We start from the raw sequence: 26,692 nt of genomic DNA, 5'->3' as shown, positions 1-26,692 counted from the left end.
CAGTCTCATTCCATACATGTTTAATCAGAATCAAGGTCCACCAAGTTCATATGTATTTATGTGTTCATTCATTCAATTCAGATTTATATGCCATCCTTTCTGCATGGTGCCCAAGATGACAACAATATAAGCAACATTATTTTTTAAATATATATATATATTTATATATACAAAAAAGAGCAGATAAAAACAGCAACAAATTAAAACTTGCTAAATAAAAAAGCAGTAGCAACAAAATAAAATCTAAATAAGAGATTTGCAGGCAAAGCCCAGTTTGCTGTTTTGTTTGAATGTAGCCAGCTATAGCTTATCAAAACTAATTTGTTGTGGTGTATAATCCTAGTTTGTGGGCAAACTGATCGTAACAAACCACAGTTGGCCGCAATCATACAAAACAGCAAATTAGTGTTTGCCATAAACTAGAGACAGAAGCTTCTAATCAGCTGCCAGATCGTTAGCTGGTTCAAGCAAATAGATTCAAGACTACTGAATCTGAAGGATTTACATTAGCTACCTATGCACTTCTGGAGTAAACAAAAAGTGCTGATAAAGCCCAATTCCCTGGAGGTTAATTACCTGAAGACACCTTTCCTTGTACCAGCCTGTCCATGTCCTAAGATCCTCAGAGGCGGCTCTTCTCTGCATTCCACCCATGAAGGAAGTACATTATGCAGTGATGCAGGAAAACAGCCATCTCTGTGGTGGTATCCTACTCCCACTCAAAGGCTTGGCACTGGAACTTTTTTTGTTGTTGTTGCACCAAGTGAAAACTTTTTTTCTCTGGCATTTATAGAAAATTAAAAGGGTTTTGCTGACAGAGTGAACAGCCTGCTCTGCTGTTTATTAGTTTTGTAGTCTTCACATACCTTTGTTGCTATTATTAACAAAATGATGTACAGTGGTACCTTGGTTTATGAACACAATTGGTTCCGGAACTCTGTTCATAAACTGAAGCGTTCATAAACTGAAGCGAACTTTCCCATTGAAAGTAATGGAAAGTGGATTAATCCGTTCCAGACAGGTCCGCGGAGTACTCAACCTGAAGTGTACTTAACCCGAAGCATGGGTGTAATTGGTTCCGGAAGTCTGTTCATAAACTGAAGCAAACTTTTCCATTGAAAGTAATGGAAAGTGAATTAATCTGTTCCAGATGCCGTTCACCGAAAATTCGTAAACCGAGGTGTTTATAAACCGAGGTTCCACTGTATAGCTTATATGGTTCTCAGTCTATTTAAGTAACATGCAGTTTGTAATCTGTGTAGCGCACCCCCTTCCCCTGGGATCTTCTATAAAGATGCCACATAAATAAATAAATAATCTATAATGTGTGATGGAGGGGGGGGAGGAGTGGATGAGGCCCACCACCATCCCATTACTTGAACTCTGAACTGAGTATTGTATATATGTGCAGCAAGATTCTTTACATGTACTGTACATAAATTTTCACTCAAAGGTCCACAGAAATGCACTTTGATACCATTTAGCACGCAACTCGCCAAAAAGGGAAATAAACTACATCCACATGAGAACTAGGCCTTCCTAGTATGCATTATTATTAAAATGTTCTATGAACAGCTTCTTTAACCCTCAACAGATTTGTTTTTATCTGTAACTGTAGCTGTAAACAAACAAACAAACAAACAAACAGCATGCCAAATGGAGCTGAATATCTGCTCTGAAGGGTTAAGTCACTCTCTGCCATGGAAAAAATTGTGGCAGCTTCCCACTTCAACCCAAGTGAACCACACAGATTTTCTGAGAGACTCGTCATTTCTATTCCTTGGTGAAAGAATAACTTGCAGAGACTGAAGGGAGTGGCTCTACTCAGGCAGATGTTTCAGCATCCCATGAGAAACCCACTGGCCTTGTAACCTATGGGGTAACCTCCCATTTGCACTTTGTCTTAACCCCCCCCCCCCCGGCAAAGCAGCACAGCTCACTGAAGAGTCACAATTCATAGCTCCAGAACTTGCAGAAAATAAAGTGTGAGTAAAATACTCAAAGTGGCAGTGTTTCACATTAAAAAGAGTGCATTTACCAGAAAGGATGATGCCACCTTCTGCTTCTGCCAGTATTCTGCTCTCCACAAGTCCCTCAAGCATAAACTCAGTGCAACATTTGATCATGGAGAAATCTATGCAGCTTTTGAAATAGAGGATTTCCACAGACACCTTGGAAAGATCTGATTGAGAATGCATTTCTGATACCTTCTTCCAGGTATCCTTACTACACGCAGCATCAGAAAACTACAATGCATTTTGTTATTCTGCTGATAAAATGTGCTCCCTGACACAAGACCAACTGTGCTAACAATTTCAGCAGTGACATTCACAAACTAAACAGACACCCCCCCCCACTCTTTGTAAAATATCAAAACATTATTGGTTTTGATCCAAAGACTTAAGGGGTGGAGTTCTGCTTATGCTGTGGGGCTTTCTTCGCCCTTTCTGTTGCAGCCTCTTGTACAGATGACCTTCTAGAATGGTGTGCAATATGACAGGGGGATGATGGTGATGGTGACTGCAGCTGGGAAGAGGGGGAAAATGGTAAGTTCCTTTTTCATTCATTCATTCATTCATTCAAAGTATTTCTATGTATCCATTTCCACAATAAAATCACAATAATAAATCCACACTGAAACCAGCAAGGAACCATAATCAAAACCACAGAACAGTTAAAAGGACAATGAAAATCAGACACTCAATAAAATAGAGACCAATAAGAAAGTAACAGAAGAGTAAAATGATAACTTCCTTGTGTGAGGGTCTAATGCAAAGGGCGATCCAGACAATTAACTTTAACATAGCACATGGAAGAATGTCACACGATGGCAACCAGACACAGCCACCTCTTTAACTCATTACATAGGATTTTCCCCACCTACCCCCATAAGAAAAATGTCCATGCATATTTCAACAGAGAACGACTTCATGATTAGCAACAGACACTTTTTAATTTCAGCGCTGTTGGGTTTTTACCTTCACTGCTGGGCTTTTTAATTTCTTCCACTCTAATTAATTTCTTTCTCACTCTGCGAGTTGAGTTGACCAGCTTATGCAACCTCTTAAACTTCACCGATTCTTCAGATTCATCATCTGACTGCTCTCTTGACTGGCAAGGAAACAAAAGGAAATGTTAATAAAAGAGTTATCCCGCAGCTCAATCACTTTCTGAAGTCAAGTCGATGCAGCCTCAGGCTTACTGTGCTCTGTGACAAGGAAAATCCTGTAACTTAAAACTGTTATTTTCAAGCTCGGGTCACACGTACTCTCCCCCGCTGCAACTTCTCTCTCTCACACACAAACTGCTTTAAAAAGAACAGCACATACCATTTTAACTTCTAAATTAGCGCACGGTAAGGTCTCAGGCACCTAAATGCATTGCAGCCCTCATCCTTCTCTCCGCCCATTGTGCAATAATAGCTACTTCCACGTTGTCTCTGAACGCATTTCAGGCAGAACTCTTTCCTGGGACTCTTTTAGCCATGCTAGTTAGGCTCCTGTGGTTTGGGTCAGGCACTGGTCTTGTCTGGCCTGGCGGCTCTTGACATTTAAAAACCTGGTTATAAACAGCTTCTCCAAACTGAACTGAAACTCTATCATTGACTACTTTTTTCCAGACTTCCAAGTAAATCAAAAACAGCAGCAGCAGCAAAAATGATGGGAGGGGGGTAAAAGGAAGGGAAGGGAAAGGAAATAGGAGATCTCATCCACTCTGACTTGTTTTATTAGCCACAGAAAGATCTTCTCCTTCGCTGTCTCGGAGCTTCTCATTCTGAGGATTCTCAAGGCTGACTGTTAATATGGATGCAGCATTCCTCCAGAACTGACCAAAGGAAAACTCTGACCTTTACAGGCACTGAGTATAGTCCATATTCCCCAGCATCCCATTTTGTCTCACATCTGATGCAGTATGCTCAGTTCCAGCTGTTTTCCCTCAAGTATCAAACATTACAGAGACCAAAAAAATCCACCCTCTCCAGCAGCAGTGACACCACAAGCTGAAACAATCCATTCCTTGTGAACCAAATCAGAGCTCCCATTTTCAAGCCAGATCCAGTCCTCAATATGCTACTTCCTCTGTTGTGCCCTGTTTAGAATCTGTGTGTGAGAGAGTAGAAAGCAGGGAAGGGGGAGGAAGAAAGAGTGGGGCTCTCTTTGCTTTTACAGTACAGAACTGCCACTGTACACAATGCATTCCAAGGAAGAGAGAATATTCCAGCTGGAAATCTCTGAAGACTGTATCCCTCACTTTGCATCCATGTAGAGAGCTCTGACCAATTCATCACATTCTGAACATTCAGCTTAGAGATCTCAAGAGCAACTTCCTGTCAGTGAACTTCAGGTCACTTGTGTTTCCATGTTGGAATGCACCATTATTTTCTGGTGATGTTTTAAGCCTGACAAAATAAGCTTTATTTAAAAAATGACTCCTACAAAACACGTAAGCATGAAGCTAACCATTTGGTCCAAGGCAAGACCAACAGGCACTTAGAGCATCATTTGTCTGGTGTATTTATAATGTAAACTAGGTTTTTTTTGGGTGGGTGTGTTTAAAACACACACACCTTCTGAAATAAATTATACCGTTGCAAAAATATTTTGCAAGGATGCCGAGGTTCTGAGTAGTAATGACAAATATATTTCCTCAATCCTTTGGGTGCACAGAGTGATGTTTTTTAGGATGGACAACAGTTATTAGTCCAGTACTTAAGAAAGTAGATTCTATTGTTCTATACATTACTAGTGATAAATTTTTTTTAGTGGAATAGAGAAAACCGTACAATCCATACAACAAAAAGCAGCACCCTACACAGGGGCAATCTTGTCACCTGAAGCAACTTAGTGGCCTCCATATGTTCACCAGCCCTTAGGCAAATATGTTTCGTTTATACATTTGGTGGATGTGATGGTGGAATGAATGGATAAGAATATTCAATACCTCTTCCACCATGGATAGGAGGTAAAGTCTGACTTACTCCTGTACTGAAATGGGAGAAATAACTTCTCATGAACATTATTTTTGGTGCTTATTGCCACAAACAAACAAAAACCACTAAAAAACCCTCACATAAAACAGATTGGCAGTGATCTACTTCATTAATTAAGCTACCCTTGATAAATAAAGCCATTGCAGCCACACGGTGACTAAATAACTTTCACAAGCGTCTGATCATTGTGGGCTGGAATTGATTTTCCTGTCACATACACATCCTTTAATTTCAGGTGGGAACTTTCTGAAATGTGTTCATTGCTTTTATGTACCCAACCTGGAGCTTCATGAAGCAAAGAGGCCACCAGATTGAAGCATTAATTCCATAGCAAAAATGTTGACCCCATCCAAGTAGGATCAGAATCCAGCAAGGTGGGACTTTTCCTCCACAACACTCTCCTAGTTATTTTCATGCAGGGTTGAAGGATGTGCTCACCTAGGAGGCAGAGTTCTTCGGTGTCTCTTCCAACTCTACCATTCTACTATTTTATACTGTACTCCCAATATAAGGTAAATTTCAAAGCGATTTAGGTGGTATCCAACTCAGTGTTTCCCATCATTGCAAGGAGTTCCACTTACACAACAAAACGTCCCCCCTCGCTCTTCTCACTGTGTGCCCCTACATCCTTCCCAAATCTGCTCTGGAAGGTTGGAGAAAACCCCAGAACAGATGCAGGTGGCCTATAGGGAAGGAGGAGAAGTTATGTTGAGCAAGCAGGCGTCCTCGCACTAGTGAAAGCACTTAACTACTGCCCTGTGTGAAGATGTTCCACTTGGCTGGAAAGTTCTTTCAGCAGTGTTACCTCCTCTCTAAGGCAACAGGGTCTTGGGCTATGGTAGTTACTCTGATAAAGAGGCGGTATCTGACCTAGCCAAGTGAATAAGTGGCTGGTGAGGGGAGAGCAACCAGCCGGTCAGCTAAACAGTGATCCTGCCTGGGGACAGGACATAGATGGATCTGGATAGACTGGCATGCAGCAATGATCTAGTACAGTACAGGTGCTACCCCTCCCTGTATATGAACATGAGAGAGATTAACTCTCTTTCGAAGACTCCCCGCGTGGAATAGGAAAGCATTACAGGAAATGCAGAACATTTGCCTTATGTTAAATGGTTCCCTACAGAGTAAGGTCTTTCCTCAGTCAGGAAAAGGGCATTTTGCAGAATGTTGCACTACAGGCATCTCACTCAGAAGTCAGAGCCCTTACAATACAAGTCCAAGTATTGTACCTCTAAAAGCTCACAGCTATCCTGTTCCAGAACACATCATCACAGCTAACAACACTGTGCCAAAAGCAGAGCCTTATAATATGCATAGCCGTTTCTGTATAAAGTAGTTCATCTCTTTGGATATTCTAAGGAATAAAACACATGGATCTGTAGCACTGTAAACAGGAACAGCTTGATTCTCATCCATGCTGCCACAAGTCTCTCCCCGCCCCCCCGCTCTCATCCAAAAGCCCCTAATGGCTCAAGTTGTAATTATTTTGGCTAATGTTGGATGCAGAAATTCTGTAGTGAATGCTTAAGTGTTTCATTTCTAGTTTCTATGGCAACATTACATCAGATTGCAGACAGCTGGCTCCACAGTTTTAAACCATAACAAATTGACCAAGCCAGTTCAGAAAATTATACTTGCTTTAAAGAGATAGCACACCATCCAGCTGCCAACAGAATGGTGCAAGACCAACGGGACCCAATTTTTTGGCATGTGTGCTAAGGCGGGGTCTCTTTTTCAGCTTCTTTTGGAACAAGTGCATCTCTGACACATCAGCAATGTTCTAATGCTGAGGGAAAGTGGGCCAGCTTGGGTCATTCTATTCCAGAATTGCACAGAGGACCACAGGGGAACAGGAGCAAAATCAACAGCATCTGCAGTTCCCAAGAACTGTGTACAGTAAACTGAAACAACCTTTTGTCAGATGGTCAGGAAACTATAAAGCCAAGCTGTTACTGCTGCTTTGGCAGTGCTACCCTGTTCCTCTGACAAAAACAAGTGTGACTGTAACTCAGGAAATTGCCCATATTCCCCATATGTCCTTTCCGAAGTTGTGCATCCTTCAGTTTTCTGCTCTTTATTTAAATCTCCCTATAATGTCTCAACCAAAGCTCACTTCAAATAATTTTCAGAGTTACATGTTTTGCAATCCAAAGAAGCATAACTTTACTAACACAAAAGCTAAGATTTGTTTGCATTTATGGATCTTATTTTCTGTGATTGTGGTTTTGCTTGCTGACTTTGTCAAATATATCAAGTAAATAAAGTTAATTCCAGGAAAGTACACACCAAGTTTAGGGTTGCCATATCTCGAGGAGCAAAAAGGAGGACACATTTGCCGACTTCTACTTCTAACTATGGATCGCTATGACGACTCTACCCATGAAAAAGAGGACATGTCCTGTAAAAAGAGGGCATATGGCAACCCTAAAATTTCACAGAGATGCTTTCCTAGGTCAGGCTTGATTTCCATCTGCATCACAATCAAATCTGTAACTATTAGATTTGTTCTTACATAAAATAAGTTGTTAGACAAAGTTTCAAAAGAAGAAGAAGAGTACTATTGTTTACTTTGCTTCATCTGTACATACACATACAGGTAAGTGCCAAACTTTCAGACATTTCATATTCCAGGAGTTCAGTCCTAGAGCACAGTGTTAGAGCATCATGAAGTGCCTCAGTTATGGCACTGTATTTAAATAAAGTGGAGCAGGTTTGCCTTACTATGCTGCACATGAAGACCTATGATTGTTCAAGTGCATCCTCCTATATTATCTGGCTTGCTGTTCTATGCCAAAGTAATTGGCTCTGTGATGACAAATACTTCCTGTGAAGCAATTTATTGGCTCCTATTGTATTGTATTGTATTGTATTGTGTATTATTTCTAGCTTCTTCTGGCCCATGCTGAAGCTCTTGAGTGTTAGCGTAGTGGCCCATCTCCACTAGGGGTACCAACTCTGGCAATCATACCTGCCATTGAACCCAATGGCTTTTGACTACAAGCGATTTTGGCTTTAGGCATGATCCCCGGAACATAACCTACGTTAGCTGTGGGCCTACTGTATAAAAATTTTAAATAAAAAAAAACAGGAATTTTAACATGAAAACTGTGTGCTTCCAGATGGGTGTGTTATTGTAGGTTTTCACAGCACCCACAGGATGTTAGCAGTGTCAAGATGCCAGCCTGTATCTCCCTCTCATTTAATGCACATCCACCATTTTCATGGAAAATCCGATGTCAGAACAAAGTATTGCCAATGTCTGCGGCATCTGAATATCCCATTTGCAATATTAAGCCCTATCTGGAAACACCCATAGTTAAATATAGCTATAGGAGCCCTCGCTTCCATCCCCCCCCAATCACTTTGCAAGATGGGAAGCACATCCTATGAATACTGAGCCACAGGCTTGATGACCTAACAGGGTTGGCATTTAGGAGACCTAACACTGTGTTCTGAATAATCCTCCCTTGAGTACTGCCCTTTCTCAGTTGTGTAACCTCAAAATTTAGGCTTAAGCATTTCTCCCTCAAAAGAACTATGCAGGAATCCTAACCTTGCCGCAAAACGCCTGTTGTCGGGAGTTACAGTACCAGATATAAAATTGGCTTTCCTAACCACTACTCGGTAAGTGAAGAGAAGCAGGGAACAATAAAAACACAATCAACTGGCTGGTCTTTCGCTGACATAAATCATCTCCCTCCCCACCCTCGGTTCCTCACTAGTTGCACAACTTACAAGAAAGGCAGAAGTCATCAGAGTTATATTTGCCACAAGGGCAAAGCTGGGGGGGGGGAGGCGGAATAGAGTGTGTTGTACATGGGAAACAATCCCTGGTTTCACTGGCAGAGACTTATTGACCTCTTGCTGGCCCCTGTTTCTTAATTATTGTCAATGGAATTTCAGTAAAAGAAAAATGGGGGAGGAGAAGGAGAAGGCAGAGTAACCCACCCATCAAACACTATTCCCACCACTACAAGAGGAGACGAAAGCACTAAGGGAAAAACCTCCCACATATTTATTTAAAAAACCAAAATATGTTAAATTAAATGTGAAAGTTTTATTTCCTTAGAACACATGACTTTCTTCTCCTGCTGATTTTAAAAACCACAGAATATAACTTGAAACACAGGCTATGAAAAGTCCTAAGCAGTTTAGGGTGAACAAACCTAAGTGACTACTATGGCCAGGAATCAGGTATTTGAAGAACTGCTTTCTCTTGCACTAACCTGTCTGTTCACACAGTACCCAAGTCTTAGATCATCACATATCCTGGGAGTCTCATCTGCAGAGATCAGATGAGTGGTAAGTCTCTGGAACACTTCATCCCAGAGAGATATGCCTAGCACCTATGATTCTATTTTTAGGAGATAAGCAAAGACCATCATAATCTTCTGGTGGGTTTTCTTGACTGGATTTTTTTTTAAATTAGTGCTAGTTTTTAAGTGTGACAGCAAGCTGGTTTGCAAGGCAGGATGGCTCTTTTTGTTTGCTTAATTTTTATTACTGCTATAATGATTTGTTTCAAAATGTTGTATTGTGAGACTGCTAAAATCTTTCAATGCATTCTGTGCCTTGCTCAAGCGCTTTTGACGGATTGAAGATGTCCCTGATTTGTGTTAATGTCTCTTGCTTGCCTGATGGAGGAGGCTGTGCGTACACTTCTGACTTTTTTGCAAGGCTGGAATATAGCAAACTGTAAGGCTCATATTCATTGGTTCTGCCCCCTTTTTTTGTCTCTGGCCCTGCCCACCCTTTTGCATGAGGCCTCTAAAAAGTTGCTCACAAGGGAATGTGACCCTTGGGTTGAAAAAGATTCCCTACCCCTGGTTTAAAACCAATGGTTTGCTAACACAATAGGGTGTGTCACACAAGTAAAGCCACTGATATTGGTGGGTTAATTACCTTAAAGCAAACCCAACTGACACATAAACTTTCTCCAGCATGGAAAATTACATCCACATAGCATTAATGAAGTCTTTGCAATAATTCTATGCTGGGTGTCAATCCACTGAAGTCAACTAATGAATGCAGTAAAAGTGGGCATATGAGGCATGGCATTAATTATGGAAAACCCACAAAAATGCTCCAAGGCCACTTTAGTGAGAAGCACATTGCACATTAACCAATGATGAACTGCCTGGGGAAAATTAATAGAAAGTTCCTGTCATACATTCAAGATGGAAAAAATTATAATTCTCGTTTCTTCCCATTAGGTCCACCTCAACATTGAAATAATTGCTGAGGCATGCTTCAAAATGGTTAAACAATCACAGAGTTTTCAGTTATTTAAAAAGCACTAAACAATGGGTGTAACTTGATGGAAGGAAATGCTGTATCTCACTACAGGGGAACAAGTTCTTTCTTAATTCTAGGGACTTAAAATGTACACAGAGTTTGCTACTCTTATATAAATTCTTTACTTTTTTGTAATATAAAAAGCAGTAACTCAAAAAAATACATTGATCAAAATTTAAAATTTATGAGAACGTAAGAGCAACTCTTTAATGAAACCAAAGGTCTATCTAGTCCACATTCACATGTAAAAGGAAAGACAAAAATAGCATATAACCCTGTCCAGAACTGCTTGTTGTGATGTGGAAGGCGAGTTTTGGAAGCCTATAGCTATCTATCTATCTGGCGAACCAGAGCAGCACAGGAAACGCCGTTTACCTTCCCGCTTGGAGTGGTACCTATTTAACTTCTTGTACTTTGATGTGCTTTCAAACTGCTAGGTTGACAAGAGCTGGGACCGAGCAACGGGAGCTCACACTGTTGCAGGGATTCGAACCGCTGACCTTCTGGTTTAACCCACAGCGCCACCTGCGTCCCGTAGCACCTTAGAGACCAACTAAGTTTGTCATTGGTATGAGCTTTCGTGTGCATGCACACTTCTTCAGATACCCAAATTAACATATAGCAAATATGTCATGCAAATTGAATTCACAACAACAACAAGAAGACCCCCCCCCGGTCTATTTATTGGTAAAATTAAATAATTAAAAAGTAAAGATGAACTGGGCTACAGGTTATAAAAACTTTTACAATTATAACACTCCCCCTCCTCTCCATTTGCTGCTTTTGGCCACTGGAATTTTGTTATATGTATTAATGCATAGACCCTATCTAAGATAAGTCCTGCTACAACACACATACAAACAAAAAATATGCAGTTGTGCAGATTAATCTTAGAAATTTATACTACCTCAATCAAATAAATTATTTTTTAATTGGAGGAGGGCCACATGAATACAATTAGTATGATTCTGTTGTAAAAATATTTTTCAATAAAAAAATGAATGAAGCAAACACTAGAAGCAACAGAAAGAAAAATCCTACTTGTGGTGGCAAAGAAATGGTTTCACCCGTAAAACCTTTGTCTGTGTCTGGGATAAAGAAGGACCCATTTTTACCCAGCAAAGCAATTAAACACATAAGCTTGAAGATAAGGATGGTTTTGATTTGGGAGAGACATGTGACTATGAGATGTAGCAGAGTTCAGGGAATTCATTACTTTTACAGCATCCCCTGCTGGCTGATTCACAGTCAGAATACTGTAGCATATTCCACACAAGGAACTTGTTAAGTCCCCAGTTTCTACTGAATATAAAATGAGGAATTAGGTAGCTGTCAGATGTGGGGAATGAGAGAGGAAGTATATGGCAATGTGCTAAGATAGAATGAAGGAAATGTTAATGGCGCCTTGCTATTCTGTCCAATGTCCTCAGATTTGGAGGTCAATTAGGGCTAGCTCTGCCCAGATGCAATTTGAACATGTCAGCAAGTTTTAAATCCCATTTCTGTAAATCCTATTGGTGTCTCTTTTTCTATTGCTATCTGATAGGCTAGTAGAACAGTATCAAGCATGCCCTTAGCGCATATAGGGTTAGCCATCAGAGCACACCTGGCTTGAATTTGGCACACAGCTGGGAAAGTTCTCTGAACTGCAATGCCAAATGTCAAACTAGCCAGAGAACGACCCACCCAGTCACTTCAAAGCTATATATAAACTTCCACATATACAGTGGTACCTCTACTTACAAATAACTCTACTTATGAATTTTTCTACTTACAAATGGAGCTCCGTCCGCCATCTTGGATGCGGTTTAGATAGGATTTTGTCTACTTGCGAATTTTTAGATAGGGTTGCTTCGACTTACGAATTTTTTCTCCCAATGCATTCCTATGGGATTCGACTTACAAATTTTTTCGACTTACAAATGTGTGTTCGGAACACATTAAATTCGTAAGTAGATGCCTTTTTACAAGTCCGGACATGTACATGCCTTTATTTATTTATTTATTTAGTCAGTCAGACAGTCAGTCAGTCACAGATGCACAAAGATATACAAAAGTACTATTTGCACATATACGAAGGTATGTGCAACCTCTTTGCTGCAGGCACTTTTCCCCCTGGCCCATGGGCAGAGAGTGAAGGATAAGTAGTCTCTGCTCCTTTGTCCTTATAGACCAAAGGAATAATACACATGACACTGCCATATATGGAGTCAAAACATTTGTCCATCTTGCTCAGTATTTGCTAGTGGCCAGCGGCTCTCTAAGGTCTTTGTCAGAGAGAAAACTTTCTCAGCTCCACCACAAGAGATCTTTTAAGAAGAGATACTCATAGTAATTCTATGTTCCTATGTGGGAGGCATAGTTTACTAATGCTTTACCTGAAGATCTGGTCAGATATTTGGCAAAGCCAAATTAGACCATTTTGACATGGACTGGTCTCCATTTTTTTGATGATAGAAATAGGGAGTCATATAAGTACTACTTCCATGATTCGCTCCTTGTGATTGGGATATATAGACACATCTTAAAATACTGCATCTCTGTAATTTGCTTTTTATACTGAATATGCTTTGCTTGTTGCTTCTATTATTGTTTGTATGGTTATGTGTTAGTTTGTGCATAGGTTTATGATAAATCAATAAAAATTATTTTCTAAAAAGAGAGATGCTGGGGATTGAGCCTGGGACCTTCTGCATGCAAAAACATGTACTCTCCCACTTAGCTATAACCCTTTTCCTGGCTATTTATTGTTGTTGTTTAGTCGTTTAGTCGTGTCCGACTCTTCGTGACCCCATGGACCATAGCACGCCAGGCACTCCTGTCTTCCACTGCCTCCCGCAGTTTGGTCAAACTCATGTTCGTAGCTTCGAGAACACTGTCCAACCATCTTGTCCTCTGTCGTCTCCTTCTCCTAGTGCCCTCAATCTTTCCCAACATCAGGGTCTTTTCCAAGGATTCTTCTCTTCTCATGAGGTGGCCAAAGTATTGGAGCCTCAGCTTCACGACCTGTCCTTCCAGGGAGCACTCAGGGCTGATTTCCTTAAGAATGGATAGGTTTGATCTTCTTGCAGTCCATGGGACTCTCAAGAGTCTCCTCCAGCACCATAATTCAAAAGCATCAATTCTTTGGCGATCAGCCTTCTTTATGGTCCAGCTCTCACTTCCATACATCACTACTGGGAAAACCATAGCTTTAACTATACGGACCTTTGTCGGCAAGGTGATGTCTCTGCTTTTTAAGATGCTGTCTAGGTTTGTCATTGCTTTTCTCCCAAGAAGCAGGCGTCTTTTAATTTCGTGACTGCTGTCACCATCTGCAGTGATCAAGGAGCCCAAGAAAGTAAAATCTCTCACTGCCTCCATTTCTTCCCCTTCTATATGCCAGGAGGTGATGGGACCAGTGGCCATGATCTTGGTTTTTTTGATGTTGAGCTTCAGACCATATTTTGCGCTCTCCTCTTTCACCCTCATTAAAAGGTTCTTTAATTCCTCCTTGCTTTCTGCCATCAAGGTTGTGTCATCTGCATATCTGAGGTTGTTGATATTTCTTCCAGCAATCTTAATTCCGGCTTGGGATTCATCTAGTCCAGCCTTTCGCATGATGAATTCTGCATATAAGTTAAATAAGCAGGGAGACAATATACAACCTTGTCGTACTTCTTTCCCAATTTTGAACCACTCAGTTGTTCCATATCCAGTTCTAACTGTAGCTTCTTGTCCCACATAGAGATTTCTCAGGAGACAGATGAGGTGATCAGGCACTCCCATTTTTTAAGAACTTGCCATAGTTTGCTGTGGTCGACACAGTCAAAGGCTTTTGCATAGTCAATGAAGCAGAAGTAGACGTTTTTCTGGAACTCTCTATTATCCTGGCTATTATGCTGTTTCAAAGAGATGTGGAAGAATAGAGAAACTAATCCTGTACAGCACCTCTCTAGGAATAAGTCTCACTGAACTCAATGGGACTTGTTTCTGAGTAGCTACCTTCTATTGACTCTTATTATGTGTTTCCGTGATGTGTGCCCTTGAAGACTTCAAGTGGTAATGTAACTTTTTTTTAAAAAAAGAGTAATTAAGGTACATTCTTAGTCATCCCAGCTTCTCTGGGAAGATAACACACACCTGTAAGTGTAATCATGGAGAATTCTAGGAGAGGGACTAGCTCTGCAAGTTATAAACTGCTTGCCATAACTAAAAACTCGGAAAAGGCCCAACAAGAGCAGTCCTTGTTTCCAAAAGGAAATTTGGATGCATTTTAAATTAGGGGGGATGGTATGGGAGTGGGGGGGATGAAAGAAGAAAGCATGCAAGCCTGATCCAGAAACATTAACTTCACATCAGAAAGGAAAGACATGACTGGAATGGTAAAGTCTTTAATAATGCATACTTCCTAAAGTATGAACTGGACACACAATGAGAAGATTAAATGTTAATCTGCATGTATCTGGCACAAAGCCAATACAGCTGTTGGCTTGGCACATTCAAAAGAAATAGAATAAATGTAGTCCTCCAAACTGAGCTTAGAATTAACAGTATAGTGACAACAGAGGCCAGCTTCTCTGCTGACACAGGGGAGGTGGCACCCTGTCCTTTGCTAATTGTTTTTGTATTTTGGCCTGGCAAGGGACTGAACATCCCAATTTGCCAATAAAAAACGTGTAAATGACAGAAAGAAGCAAGATCAATAGAAATTAAATCTTTTCAGCATGACACATGTCAATGGCATTTCCCCCTTTTTGCAAAAAACAACAACTGTGCTGCTCAGCCACACACAGTGCAAATCTGTTGTCTTGGAGTTTATTTTATTTTTTAAAGCTACATTTCACAGTTTGATGGCTGTCCACTAGAACTTCTTTCCTCAATAATTGCATGGTATGGGAAGGCGTCACTTTGAATTGGGTTTACAAAACCATTTAAAGATTTTAGGCTGCAGTTCTAAAATAATTTGTGAGAGTTGAAGGTGAACTGAACACACTAGGACTTACTTCTGAGTAGAACAAGCTTAGAACTACACTATTACAGGAAAGCATTAGAAACAAAGTATATGGTATTAATGTCAATTGCCATATTTTCAACAGTAATGTACATCAAATATGACATGTTCTCAGATAATCCTTTTAATGTATACTTTGCAATAGAGCAGGGTAAAAGTCCAAACAAGCAGGCATATCTATCTAGCCACAGGATAAGAGCCAAAATGTTCACGTGGAAAAAGTGAGGCTTTGGGGGAATCTGAAGATGGAAACATACGAGTTTTGACACAGAAATGCTTACATTTCGTAACTCTGGAGGAAGTTTAATGTGACATGGCAGCTTAATTTAGGGCTGCATCCATGCGAATAGTGGATACCTGGCATCCATGGAAACATTAGCTTGTGCCATGTCATGAGCTAGATTGTTTTTGGCATGACACCACAAATGCTTCGAAATTTACTTTTGCAGTTGCACCCACAGAACCAAACCCTATGTACAAGAGCAGATACACACAACAGGCTGAGAGGCAATATGTGCAAACATCTGGTTAAAAAAGGTGTTGTGTGAAGAGAACCTGCAACTCGAGCAGAACACAGACATGAGTCTGTGCTGAACAAAGGCTAAAAGAATGCCAGCACTACATCCAACACCCATGAGATTCAACTGAAGAGAGTTGAAACTTTTTTAAAAAGTGGAGTGATCTTTCCTTTTCAATGAGGAAAGGAACCGTCATGTCTGAGGCAAACATTCTCCATGCTTCTTGCTTCCCTTTCAACTGCCTTATGTCAATGTAAACAATATATGCAGCTGCATTGTAGAGACTGATACTCACATTACAATTGGAGGAACCGTCAAAAGATGGGTAAGGACTATCAGGCCATTCAGAAGACTCCATGCTACCTGACTGCCGATGTTGGGCCTCATATTCCTTAAGCTGAAATGAAAATAAGACCAAAGGTTTTCTACCTTGCTAAAGTATGTGGTTTAACCTGTATTGCATTTTCTTAAACTCTCCCCCCCCCCCCAATTATTCTGCTTTCTATCACATATTGTTATGATAATACTTTTCTTTTAAAAGAAAGCTCTGGAAAGTTCAGGGGAAAAACCAGACACAAATACATACATACTACTTAGCTCTGTTATAATTAAATATGTTGTTTAGTAAAGTATTCTAGTGACAAAAGAGAGAAATCAGCCCTCTGAAGGTTAATAGAGAGTAAGTTATGTGTGAACTGAATTGTTAGCTTCAAAGCATGGTCTCATTAAGTCTTAACTGCAGAGTTGACAATCTTATCAGTGTGTGGCTGAGCTTTAATGCTTAGTTAAGCTATAATGCAATTTACTTACCCACCCATATATGCATACACTTACCACACAATTGTTCAGGTTAGCATCATACAATGGAACTGTTATTCTCAAACCTTTTAAAACCACTTACGCTACAATCCTATAATGAGTTAACTCAGAGTAAGCCTAGTGAACTTAATGGGGCTTACACCTGAGTAGAAATGTATAGGATCGCACTGTTATTCACAGAACTGCTTTCATATGGAATCTCTGTGCCTGGTCAGACAGCAGGGGTTGCTTATAAGCAGTTCTGTGAATAACAGCACGATCCTATAAATTTCTACTCAGGTGTACTCAGGTTTTAAAAGGTTTGAGAATAACAGTTCCATTGTATGGTGCTAACCTGAACAATTGTGTTGTAAGTGTATGTATAAGCAACCCCTGCTTCTATTCCAATCCACAAAGTCACCAAGCCAGAATTCCCCCTGCATTGTACCGTTCTCAGAAATTATGGCAACCTATTTAAAAGGTTCTAGTGTTTCACTGATATAACTGACATATCAAGGAATAATAAGGCTGAATAGTATGTATTTCATCACATACCCTTGCAAGTGCTTCCTCAATAGTAATCATCTTCTCCTTAACCATCATCATTAGTTGGATCCGCTCCTCGTCACTCATTGTGATCTCACTTGCTACATAACCAACATCCTCACCTGAAGACACAAAGGAAGAATAAAGATCTTTAGAAACAAAACAAAATTGGGTGGGTGGGTGGTTTGATAACGTGTACCAAATCATGATCTTCCCAGGCTACTGAACTCAAAAAACTGGTTCCTATGTTAGTCAAGCTATTTGGGCTACTCAACTCCCTGCTTCAAAATTCTGAGATACATGGCAACATTTTTTTATTTGGGTTTTGTGAAATAAGATGATCTTAACACTGCCAGAGACCAAGGACAGCAGCCATGCCAGGAGAGCCATGGCCAGTTTCACCCCACAGCTTGATGACAGGAGCAGTGCTAAAATATTCCTCTCTAGAGACCTATTTTGCTTCCTCAAATCAATAGAGCTTAGAAAGAAGGCATGTCCTAGAATATATTTATCATACTTGGAAATCATTACAGACAATGACAGAGCAGCAAAGGAAATGCTAATCCAGAGCCTGGTATGTTGGGTCAAGAGATTTTCTGCATTGCAAACCGATTCCTACCAGCCTTTGTACAAACCTGCCATATTTTCAACCTATCATTTATCATCTTAGGAAACATCTGTCTTTGAAGGGGCAATATAACAAATAAGGATGGAATAAGATGGTATTTGTCCTATATTTTATGCTTAGGGTGCAGAATGACTGGACTTTTAATGTTGCTGTTTTAAACTGTGGTTTCATTCATTTATTTAAAGGCAATTATAATCTGCTTAATATTTTAAAATATTTAAGTGGTATTTTAATGATTGCATGATGTATTTTTGTGAGTACAACTGTTCAAGGGGGTGACTGAGAAGCTTTGGATCTATCAGGTCCATGATTGGCTCTGCTCCACCCTCGCCCTGCCCAATTCTGGGGTCCTATAGTTGCTGTTGCCGGTAGGAACACCACCAGAGAAGCTTCTCAACCACAGTATCTTCAAAAGAGCCTGGAAGAATTTGGCAGATGGACAACTCTTATACCGAACCAATCCAGCAGCACAAAACGGGATTAGGAGTATGCTGTGAAATGTGGAATATCTGACAGGCTAAAGGTGATCTGCTCATGAGCCTGATAATTTGAAAATTGCCAGTGAGGAATATGACTTGTTTAACATCAAAAATGGCTTTTGATGTTCTGACAGCACCCTGCTAATGCACACATAATTCAGACCAACCTGAAAAAAGAAACTTTCTACAAAGAAGGATACTGTGCAATATTATTTGCAATATACTGCTAACAGGCATCTCATCTGTCTTGAATTCTATAATTTTAGCATGTGTTGGACTGAGTGCTTTAAGTGACTATGCTTACAATTCAACACTACAACGTTAAGAAAGATTGGAGAGTGGGCCCAGAGGATGCTATGAAATACACTCAATTCTGTCAGTTCAAAACGTTTGGCTGAGTAACAGGACTACTCTGCCTGTACACCTGTGTGGCTCCTAAACCTGTTTTGGGTTTTCTCCCAACCTTCTGTAGCAGGCATAGGCAAACTCGGCCCTCCAGATGTTTTGGGACTACATCACCCACCATCCCTGACCACTGGTCCTGTTAGCTAAGGATGATGGGAGTTGTAGTCCCAAAACGTCTGGAGGGCTGAGTTTGCCTATGCCTGTTCTGGAGCATATCTGGGTTGGGCAGAGAGTGGAGAGGGGAAAAGGTCTTTTGCACAAACAGAAAACCTTGCATAAACAGAATCAGCGCACCACATTTTAACCAACAGTAATTCAAGTTGCTAATTTGTGTTAGTAACGCCTTCAGATAACTCAAGATTCACCAGGTTTTATCTGTCAAATAGCAGACATATACAGAGAAACCAGACCATCCTCAGTTTATTGATCACATGTTGCTAGTCTTCCCCATCCGCCTTCTTGATAGCAGACAGAAGGAACAAACCACAATCCTCGACTTGAACCAGGGGCTTCAAGTTTGTTTCAGTCCCAAAACACTACTATCAGTAAAAGCCAAAAACAAGCCACAACCCCTGGTAAGGACATAACTCCAAGCCATAATTCATTGTGTACTTCCTCCTAGTGCAAGTGGAGAGGAGTGAAAGAACCCTACTATTAGGCACATTCATGGTAAACTATTAATGCTGGTCTCAGTAGAACGTGACTCAAGCAGACTTGGAAAATGCATAAAATTGGTGTTATCTAAGGCATGTTGGGGAATGCACCTACATCACTGAAATAATTAAAGTTAGGTTTAATGAAAGTCAAATATATCTGAATTGTAGGATTGCAAAAAAGTGTAGACATTAAAACATAGCTTTAATATTAGTTCTTTTAACCAAAGATGCATCAGGCTAAAATCTAAAATTGAAGGTCACCAGAGACCAGATGCAATAGATAAAGGATTTAATCTATCCTGTGCATACCCACGTAGAAGTAAGTCCCATTAAACTCCTAGGAAAGTTGGCAAAGGACTGCAGATTCAGAGACAGACATTATATCTCAGAGTGTCATAACTAAAATTGCACTTATGAAAAATGCATGCGCTCACACACACAAAAAAAGAGAAGTTGGTGATCAGGAGGAGGCTGCTTTTGTATTCCTTGATGCAAAAAGTTTTGCTCCAAGAACAGAACAACCACACTATGAAACAGCTTCATCGAATGCTGAACTTTAGTTTGGTATGGAATAGTTCTCAGAGATAAAGCAGCTTCTGTTAAACTGGACAGGGTCTGACAGGCAGCAGTATATAACCTGCCTTTATAACCTAGTGGAATTCATTGAACAAAAGAGTCCTGTCAAATAATTAAGTCTACCCTTGTTTAATTATTGCAATTTAGTATGTAAATCCTGCTTAAGGCACAATTCAAACTACTCTCAGAACTAAATGTAACAAATATTAAAACACAGCAATACTAAAAAAAAGCTGTACCTTTTGAAGACTGCCTCATTAGTCCCTTCTGATTCTTTCTGAAGTTTTGCCAGAAATACCTATTCTTCTTTTTCCAATCTGCTTTACCTAAAGGGGAACACAATATACATTAGAGGTTCAAATATGTGTACATTTTCAAAGGAAACCCATTCCCTCATCCTGTTTCAGTTATTTTTGGGCGTGTTTTTAAATTTTAATTCACACTTGGAAAGAATGCCATAAATAGCTGTCATAAGCAATCATTATTTAGGAAAAGGAAGGCGGTAGACCATTTGCAATAAGCAACCAAAAGATACTATGCTAGATGAAAATGAACACACATTTTTAATGTTCGTTTTAACTAACAATATAGATCATACTGAACTTTTGTTTTTAGTTCACCTAAAAAGTTAAAAGCTACCTAAAAGTTAATATGAAAATGCAATTTCAATCTGTTTGTGTAATCTAAAAGTGCTGCATGACCATTACTCATATTTCTACTTCAAGTAAGCTTCATAGTTATTTTATCTTGCACTTGATTGCAAAAATGAGATCTATAAATAAATGATAAATAACAGCTATCCCTGTTTAAAGCAAACATTGAGATGCAAGTGAACTAAATAAATTGTACCAGAAGGTTCCAATACATTTGTTTTCTTTACGGGAGGAGGAAAAGAGTGTCTGTGCCCCTCTCCTGGACAAAATGACTTCAGTGATTAACAAAAACTATCCCATGCTTCTGTCTACCTGTATAACACTTATAAAATGCATAAGGAAGTACTATCCTAAAGGAATAATAATAATAATAATAATAATAATAATAATAATAATAATAATAATTTATTATTTATACCCCGCCCATCTGGCTGGGTTTCCCCAGCCACTCTGGGTGGCTTCCAAAAGAATATTAAAATACAATAGTCTATTAAACATTAAAAGCTTCCCTAAACAGGGCTGCCTTCAGATGTCTTCTAAAAGTCTGGTAGTTGTTTTTCTCTGACATCTGGTGGGAGGGTGTTCCACAGGGTGGGTGCCACTACCGAGAAGGCCCTCTGCCTGATTCCCTGTAACTTGGCTTCTCGCAGCGAGGGAACCGCCAGAAGGCCCTCGGCGCTGGACCTCAGTGTCCGAGCAGAACGATGGGGGTGGAGACGCTTCAGGTATAATCCTCAAAGATGAGAAGGAAGTTGAAAACCCTCCCCCTTCCCCCCACAAGCAGGTAGCAAAACATGTGACATTACTGCAAAAGACTTGAAACAGCGAGGTAGATCAACACCGCTGATGGTATGCAAAAAGCAAGGCATCGGGAAGGGGTGGAGAAAGGACCAAATAAAGATGAAGTATACTGACCGACAGCACTTTCTTCAGAACTTGATTTATGAAGGGAGAACCTAAAACACAAAACAGAAACAGAATGATTGTGGCAAACGTCTGACGTGCCTTGAGAGTTGTCTGCAGGGCTGGCTGCCTTAGGTGAAGGACAAAATGCACCCTCTTCCCCCTCCCCCTTCCACGTACAGAAGCTGACCAGACCGACAGTTGAATCTCACTTCCAAACTGGCAACAGGCCAGTGTCCTCCACCACTGTACCTTGAGGGCAGCAGCCTAACTTAGGGGGCACAGGACAGGCTGCACAGCACACAGCGCTCTGTCTTCCGACAGAGGGAAGGGGAGAGGGGACAGCTGGGGGAGGGCAAGGACACACAGCATTTGCTGTCCGGGGCAGTCGCCTCACTCTGCCTCATGGTAAGACCAGCCCTGGTTATCTGGCTCACAGTAAATCAGGATCTGAAGCATCAAATGCCCCCCCCCCCCGCGCTCCTTTTCCTATGAATGCACACTGAAGCCAGCAAGAGAAACTGTATCTCATCACCAGCCACACTTAAACAATGGCATTAGCTCAGCTCCAGCCTGAATGCTCTGAAACAAGCTTCTTGTGACTGATGCAGAAAAATATGTATGGAGAACAAAAGAGTTAAAGTTACAGGGTCAAAGGGGGAAATGTGCCAGAGAATGTCCTTTCCTCTCCTCCTCCCTCCCCAGGCTGTCAACATAGAAAATTAATACAACACTTCTACCAAGTGGTAATATATTCTATGTTGTGCATCTAACTCTGCCTTTCGACTACTGCAACAAACTGTAGCATTCTTTAATGCAAAATAATAATAATAATAATAATAATAATAATAATAATAATGATAATAATCACTTTTTGTGGGCTGGCAGTTTACCATACATGAAAATAAACAGCATTAAAATTAGAAATAGAAATAGTGGTAATGGTACTAATAATAATTACTTTCTTCAATTTAAGTTTACACCTGGCTGCAAAATGATTTATTATTGCTACCAAGCTTGGAGAAAAAACAAGGATTTGAAGTCTATATTCCAAAGTAATGTAATGTTTATATATATACATTCAGAAAACAAGAGGAACATTTTACTTCGAGTGTGCTTCAAAGCTTAACTACACACACAGGCACACACACAGTTTGACTTTGCAAACCCATCCGATCTGCACTTTCTAGGATTAGCAGTAGAGGGCACTGCAGTGTTTTTGATCAACAAAAGCTCTGAGAAGAAACCAAACTGTATTTTGTTTTAGACCAGTGCACACTGTAAATGATCCAAGTGATTAGAGGCCAACAGTTTATAAGCATGAAAAACATAATCATCAATTTGCAGGGACATCATGAAAGGGGAAACGATAGCATGAAGTTTAATTTTGATTCAGTAAATTCACCCAAGCAAAGGCAGTAACAGCAGTGTTTTGGATATGGCAAATCATCTTTCTTCTTCAGTCTGATTAGAAATTTAATCCTAGCCAGCCAGCCAACTGATGCAACCAAATTCCAGATCTGGGCTGCACCAGGTGCATGCTGGAAGGGGGCCATTGCTAGTTTCCTTACTGATGCAGTTTACACATGGGACAGCTTGTAAAAAGAAAATTAATGGCTTGGGTGGGTTCACAGCACTAGCAGCCAAGTGCTTGATTGTTAGGAAGCAGCTCAAACAAACAGGCACAGAAGAAAATATATAGCAGCCTTTAGATAGGCCCTTAGGGGCACAAAAATATTTAGGAGTGTAAGTGTGGTATATTTCTAAAACTCGGGGGTTTTGTGAAAGTACTTTAATTTCCTATATGGTCCTGCAAATGTTGTTCCACATCAATAAGTTTGTGCTTTCACCCTACATCCCAGATGGCTCCTCTCTGGGGTTCATTTTACTTTTGATCATAAGATGTACAGACATCACCCTAGAGCAGGCATCCCCAAACTGCGGCCCTCCAGAGTGTTTTGGCCTACAACTCCCATGATCCCTAGCTAACAGGACCAGTGGTCAGGGATGATGGGAATTGTAGTCCAAAACATCTGGAGGGCCGAAGTTTGGGGATGCCTGCCCTAGAGAAAGCATTTCACCTGGGACCCTACCCTGCACTTTAGGGTCACTATCAGTAATATAAAAAACCTTAACTTCCAGCTTTTCAGGTTATGCAGGTGCATTCACAGCCACATAAACAAGCTATTAAAACAATAAAAATTGTGCCACAGAGAGGAGAAACAGGAAAGGAAGGGACAGCCACAAAGCATCATGCTACTTGATCTTCACTACAGCATCTGCACAACAGCTGTAGGAATCCCCACTATCCTTAAAAAAATGGTATTAGAACACTTTGCAGGAATGATACTGAATTTTTATCCCATAATATACTGCAAAGTACGGAAAACAGCATACTTCTGTCACTAAAAGTTTACTACGATTTAGAATATACAACTTATATATTAATTTGGGGGTTCATTGCCCTTTTGATACAATGGGGGGTGGGGGGTGGAAGCCTGGGAAAGCACACAGAAAGCAGACAGAAGTTTGTTCAGCCGCTAGAAAATATATTGGCTTTTAACCATTTAAAGCAGGGATGGAGAATCTGTAGCTCTTCAGGTGTTGTTGTTGGTTTCCAACTCCCATCATCCTTGACCACTGCTTATGCCCTGATTTAAAGAGTTTCATGAGAGGCAGAATTTAACAGCATGTAAATTATATGTTCAACCTTAGATGGCTTTTTAAAAAAATGCTTAAAACCAGTCTACGGAAGACAAGCCTATTAACACGCAGAGGGAGCCTCCCCCCCCCATCATCCTGACCAGCACTTTGCCCAGCGTCAGCGCTAGCAGCAGGTAGCGGAATGGAGGAGAGAAGGCTCAGCGAGGCACCAGAGCCCTGCCAACGCTCTGGGGAACAGACGGTGGAGGAAGGGCTCAGCGAGGCATCAGAGCCCCTGCACCACTCTGACCAACAAGTGGAGGAGGGACGGCTCAGGGAGACGTCAGAGCCCAGGCACTGCCCCAGCCGGCCAGGGGAAAAAGGGGCACCACTCCTTCTGGCGCCCAAATTGAGACGCGTGCCCAACCGCAGGGTGAAGGGGCGGCGTTTCGGGGTGCCCAGGTTATTATGCTGGCCCCGAAGCTGACGGGCGCCATTGCCGGGTTCTGAGAGTGACCAGGAGGTCATGTTTTCTGCTATCTCTGCACTGTAAATAGCATGCACAATAAAACCTTTAAAGACACAACGGACTGGAGTGTCTTTACTCGGGAGTAGCCGCAACAACTCCCTGACAATATCCATATTGAAGATTTGGGCGGGAGCACGGGCACCAGCTCTAAGGGACCCAGGTTTTTTCAGTCCCTCCAAGAAAATACCTCCCCCCATGTTAAGGACAATCGGGGCGGATTTCATAGGTGCCTACACTAGGGGGCTCTGGTCCATTGCACCCCCAAAAAAATCTTCTTGGGGAAGAGCCCAGACCGCATGTTTTGTCGCACTCAGCTTCCTGCCACACAGGAGAAAGGTGAGGGTAAGCAGCCCTGGACCAGAGTCGGAGGAGGAGGCCAAGCATCAGGGAGGAGGACCATCGAAACTGTGCCACCACCATGTTCAGCTCTGCCTCTGGCTCCTCTTGGCGTCATGTGTGCATCATCAGTCTTCCCAACCTTCTGCTCAAGTTGGTGCTTATGGATTGGGGGGGGGGAATGATCATAGCTGCCTAAAGGCACTTAATCAGCTTATGACAGAGGCAAGATCAGAACCAGGGACTTTTGGGTTAACTGCTCAATGTCTTGGCTACTAAAATACACCAGCTGCCTTCATTGTTTCTAAAAAGCCCACAGGTAGCTGCTAGAAATCAAAATATGAATTTTCCTATCTAGAAGGCATGTACCAGTTGTATATTTCTTTCATTCCTTTTCACAGCTGTATACAGCAATGTTTGCTGGAAGGGGCGGGGAGCACCTTTGACTTTGTATTCTATAAAGTATTTTGCCTTCAAGGTGTGAATGATTAATTATTACTTTCCTTAAATATGTGGGATGAGAATTTATGGCACTTGAAAATGGCCTTATTGTTTGATTTGACAATTATGCTACTCTGACTGTGTTGAACCTGCAGCTTCTCTATGAACACACACCAGACATAATTTGTGTTCTTCCATTCATGGACTGACAACTTGCTCTGAAACTTAATGATGCAGTGACACTTGGCAGAAGTTTCGGCACTGCATGTCTGAAAAGGAGCCAAATGCCATTACTCCATGGCTTTGGCCCTTCGGTTTTGCTATGCTCTGATGTACAGCTTCATTAGCAGATTTCCCAATGAAATGCACTCCGACGCACATAGTAAAAGGGCTCTACAGATACCTGCTCATGTAAGGAAGAAAGACATAGAATAGATGGCCAATTACAGACCCTGATAAGGAGATCTGCTTACTACCAAATTCTAGTCCTGGTGTGAAATTAAAGCCATTAAAAATGTTCATAACTTTAATCTCATGCTTTAATGTCAACATTATTTCTAGGTCCATGCCCCAAAACTTGTTAAGTGAAAGAGGAGGTGTTGAAAAAAGATGGAAATGGCAAACATATGACCTGGGATACAACCAGAATTTTTTTTTTGCAAAGCCTCACTTTCAGACCACAGAGTACGCTCCAGCAAAGCTGGTCTTGTTTAGTTATGGTCAAACAAATGGTCAAACTGAATGAGAAAATAGAATGGATGTTAGTCAGCAGGTCTGGTGCAAAAGCACCGAGAATGTGGAACACTCCAATACGAACAATTTTACAGGTAAATGATTTTATCTACCTACCTACCTACCCTTCCTTCCTTCCTTCCTTCCCTCCATCCCTATTCTTCTGGATACTCCTAAGTGACTTTTTGGGTTGCTTTTGAAACTATTTTGGCAAAGAAGAAATAAGAATTCTATTTTGAACCAGGCCCAAGATGATCCACCATTGGGTTGCGGTGGTAGATGCCACACACCTGACTGCTACAGTCACCCATTTCCAGTCTTCAAAACTTCATTTTCAAAAGTCTGGTGATCCTGGCAGTGGGGTGCACTCCACAGGCTGAGTGCATTGCACACAGATAAAAGGGAAAGCTACTTTCGGTGTAAACACTGTTTTCTGGCTCTCCTTCCAGTGAGTTAGTAAAGCTTTAACTTCATCAGACCTGTCCTCGTTCTAGTCTGTGTCAGGCATCTGTGGGGTTTATTTTGCATACACAGTAGCTGACTTTACAAGGCACTGAGTCCATTTGTG

At 41.0% G+C, this 26,692-nt stretch overlaps 1 protein-coding gene across 3 annotated transcripts in view; it reads right to left on the bottom strand.

Annotated features, from left to right (window-relative positions):
• The window catches only part of SASH1 (SAM and SH3 domain containing 1), a 522,525-nt gene that overhangs the window by 34,709 nt on the left and 461,124 nt on the right, over nt 1-26,692 (bottom strand). For all 3 annotated transcript variants that reach the window (XM_035108791.3, XM_035108795.3, XM_035108793.3), the window contains exons 5-9: nt 21,456-21,496; nt 20,127-20,213; nt 17,153-17,265; nt 16,095-16,196; nt 2,979-3,111 (exon numbers count right to left, since the gene is read on the bottom strand). In XM_035108791.3, coding sequence (XP_034964682.3) covers nt 2,979-3,111; nt 16,095-16,196; nt 17,153-17,265; nt 20,127-20,213; nt 21,456-21,496 — 476 coding nt within the window. The remainder of the gene's footprint in view (nt 1-2,978; nt 3,112-16,094; nt 16,197-17,152; nt 17,266-20,126; nt 20,214-21,455; nt 21,497-26,692) is intronic.

This window comes from Zootoca vivipara, chromosome 3 (assembly GCF_965207765.1).
Source record: "Zootoca vivipara chromosome 3, rZooViv2.hap1.1, whole genome shotgun sequence".
Taxonomy (NCBI): Eukaryota; Metazoa; Chordata; class Lepidosauria; order Squamata; family Lacertidae; genus Zootoca; species Zootoca vivipara.
Note: the sequence above shows the minus strand (reverse complement) of the source record. Positions and strands in the feature narration are given on the sequence as shown.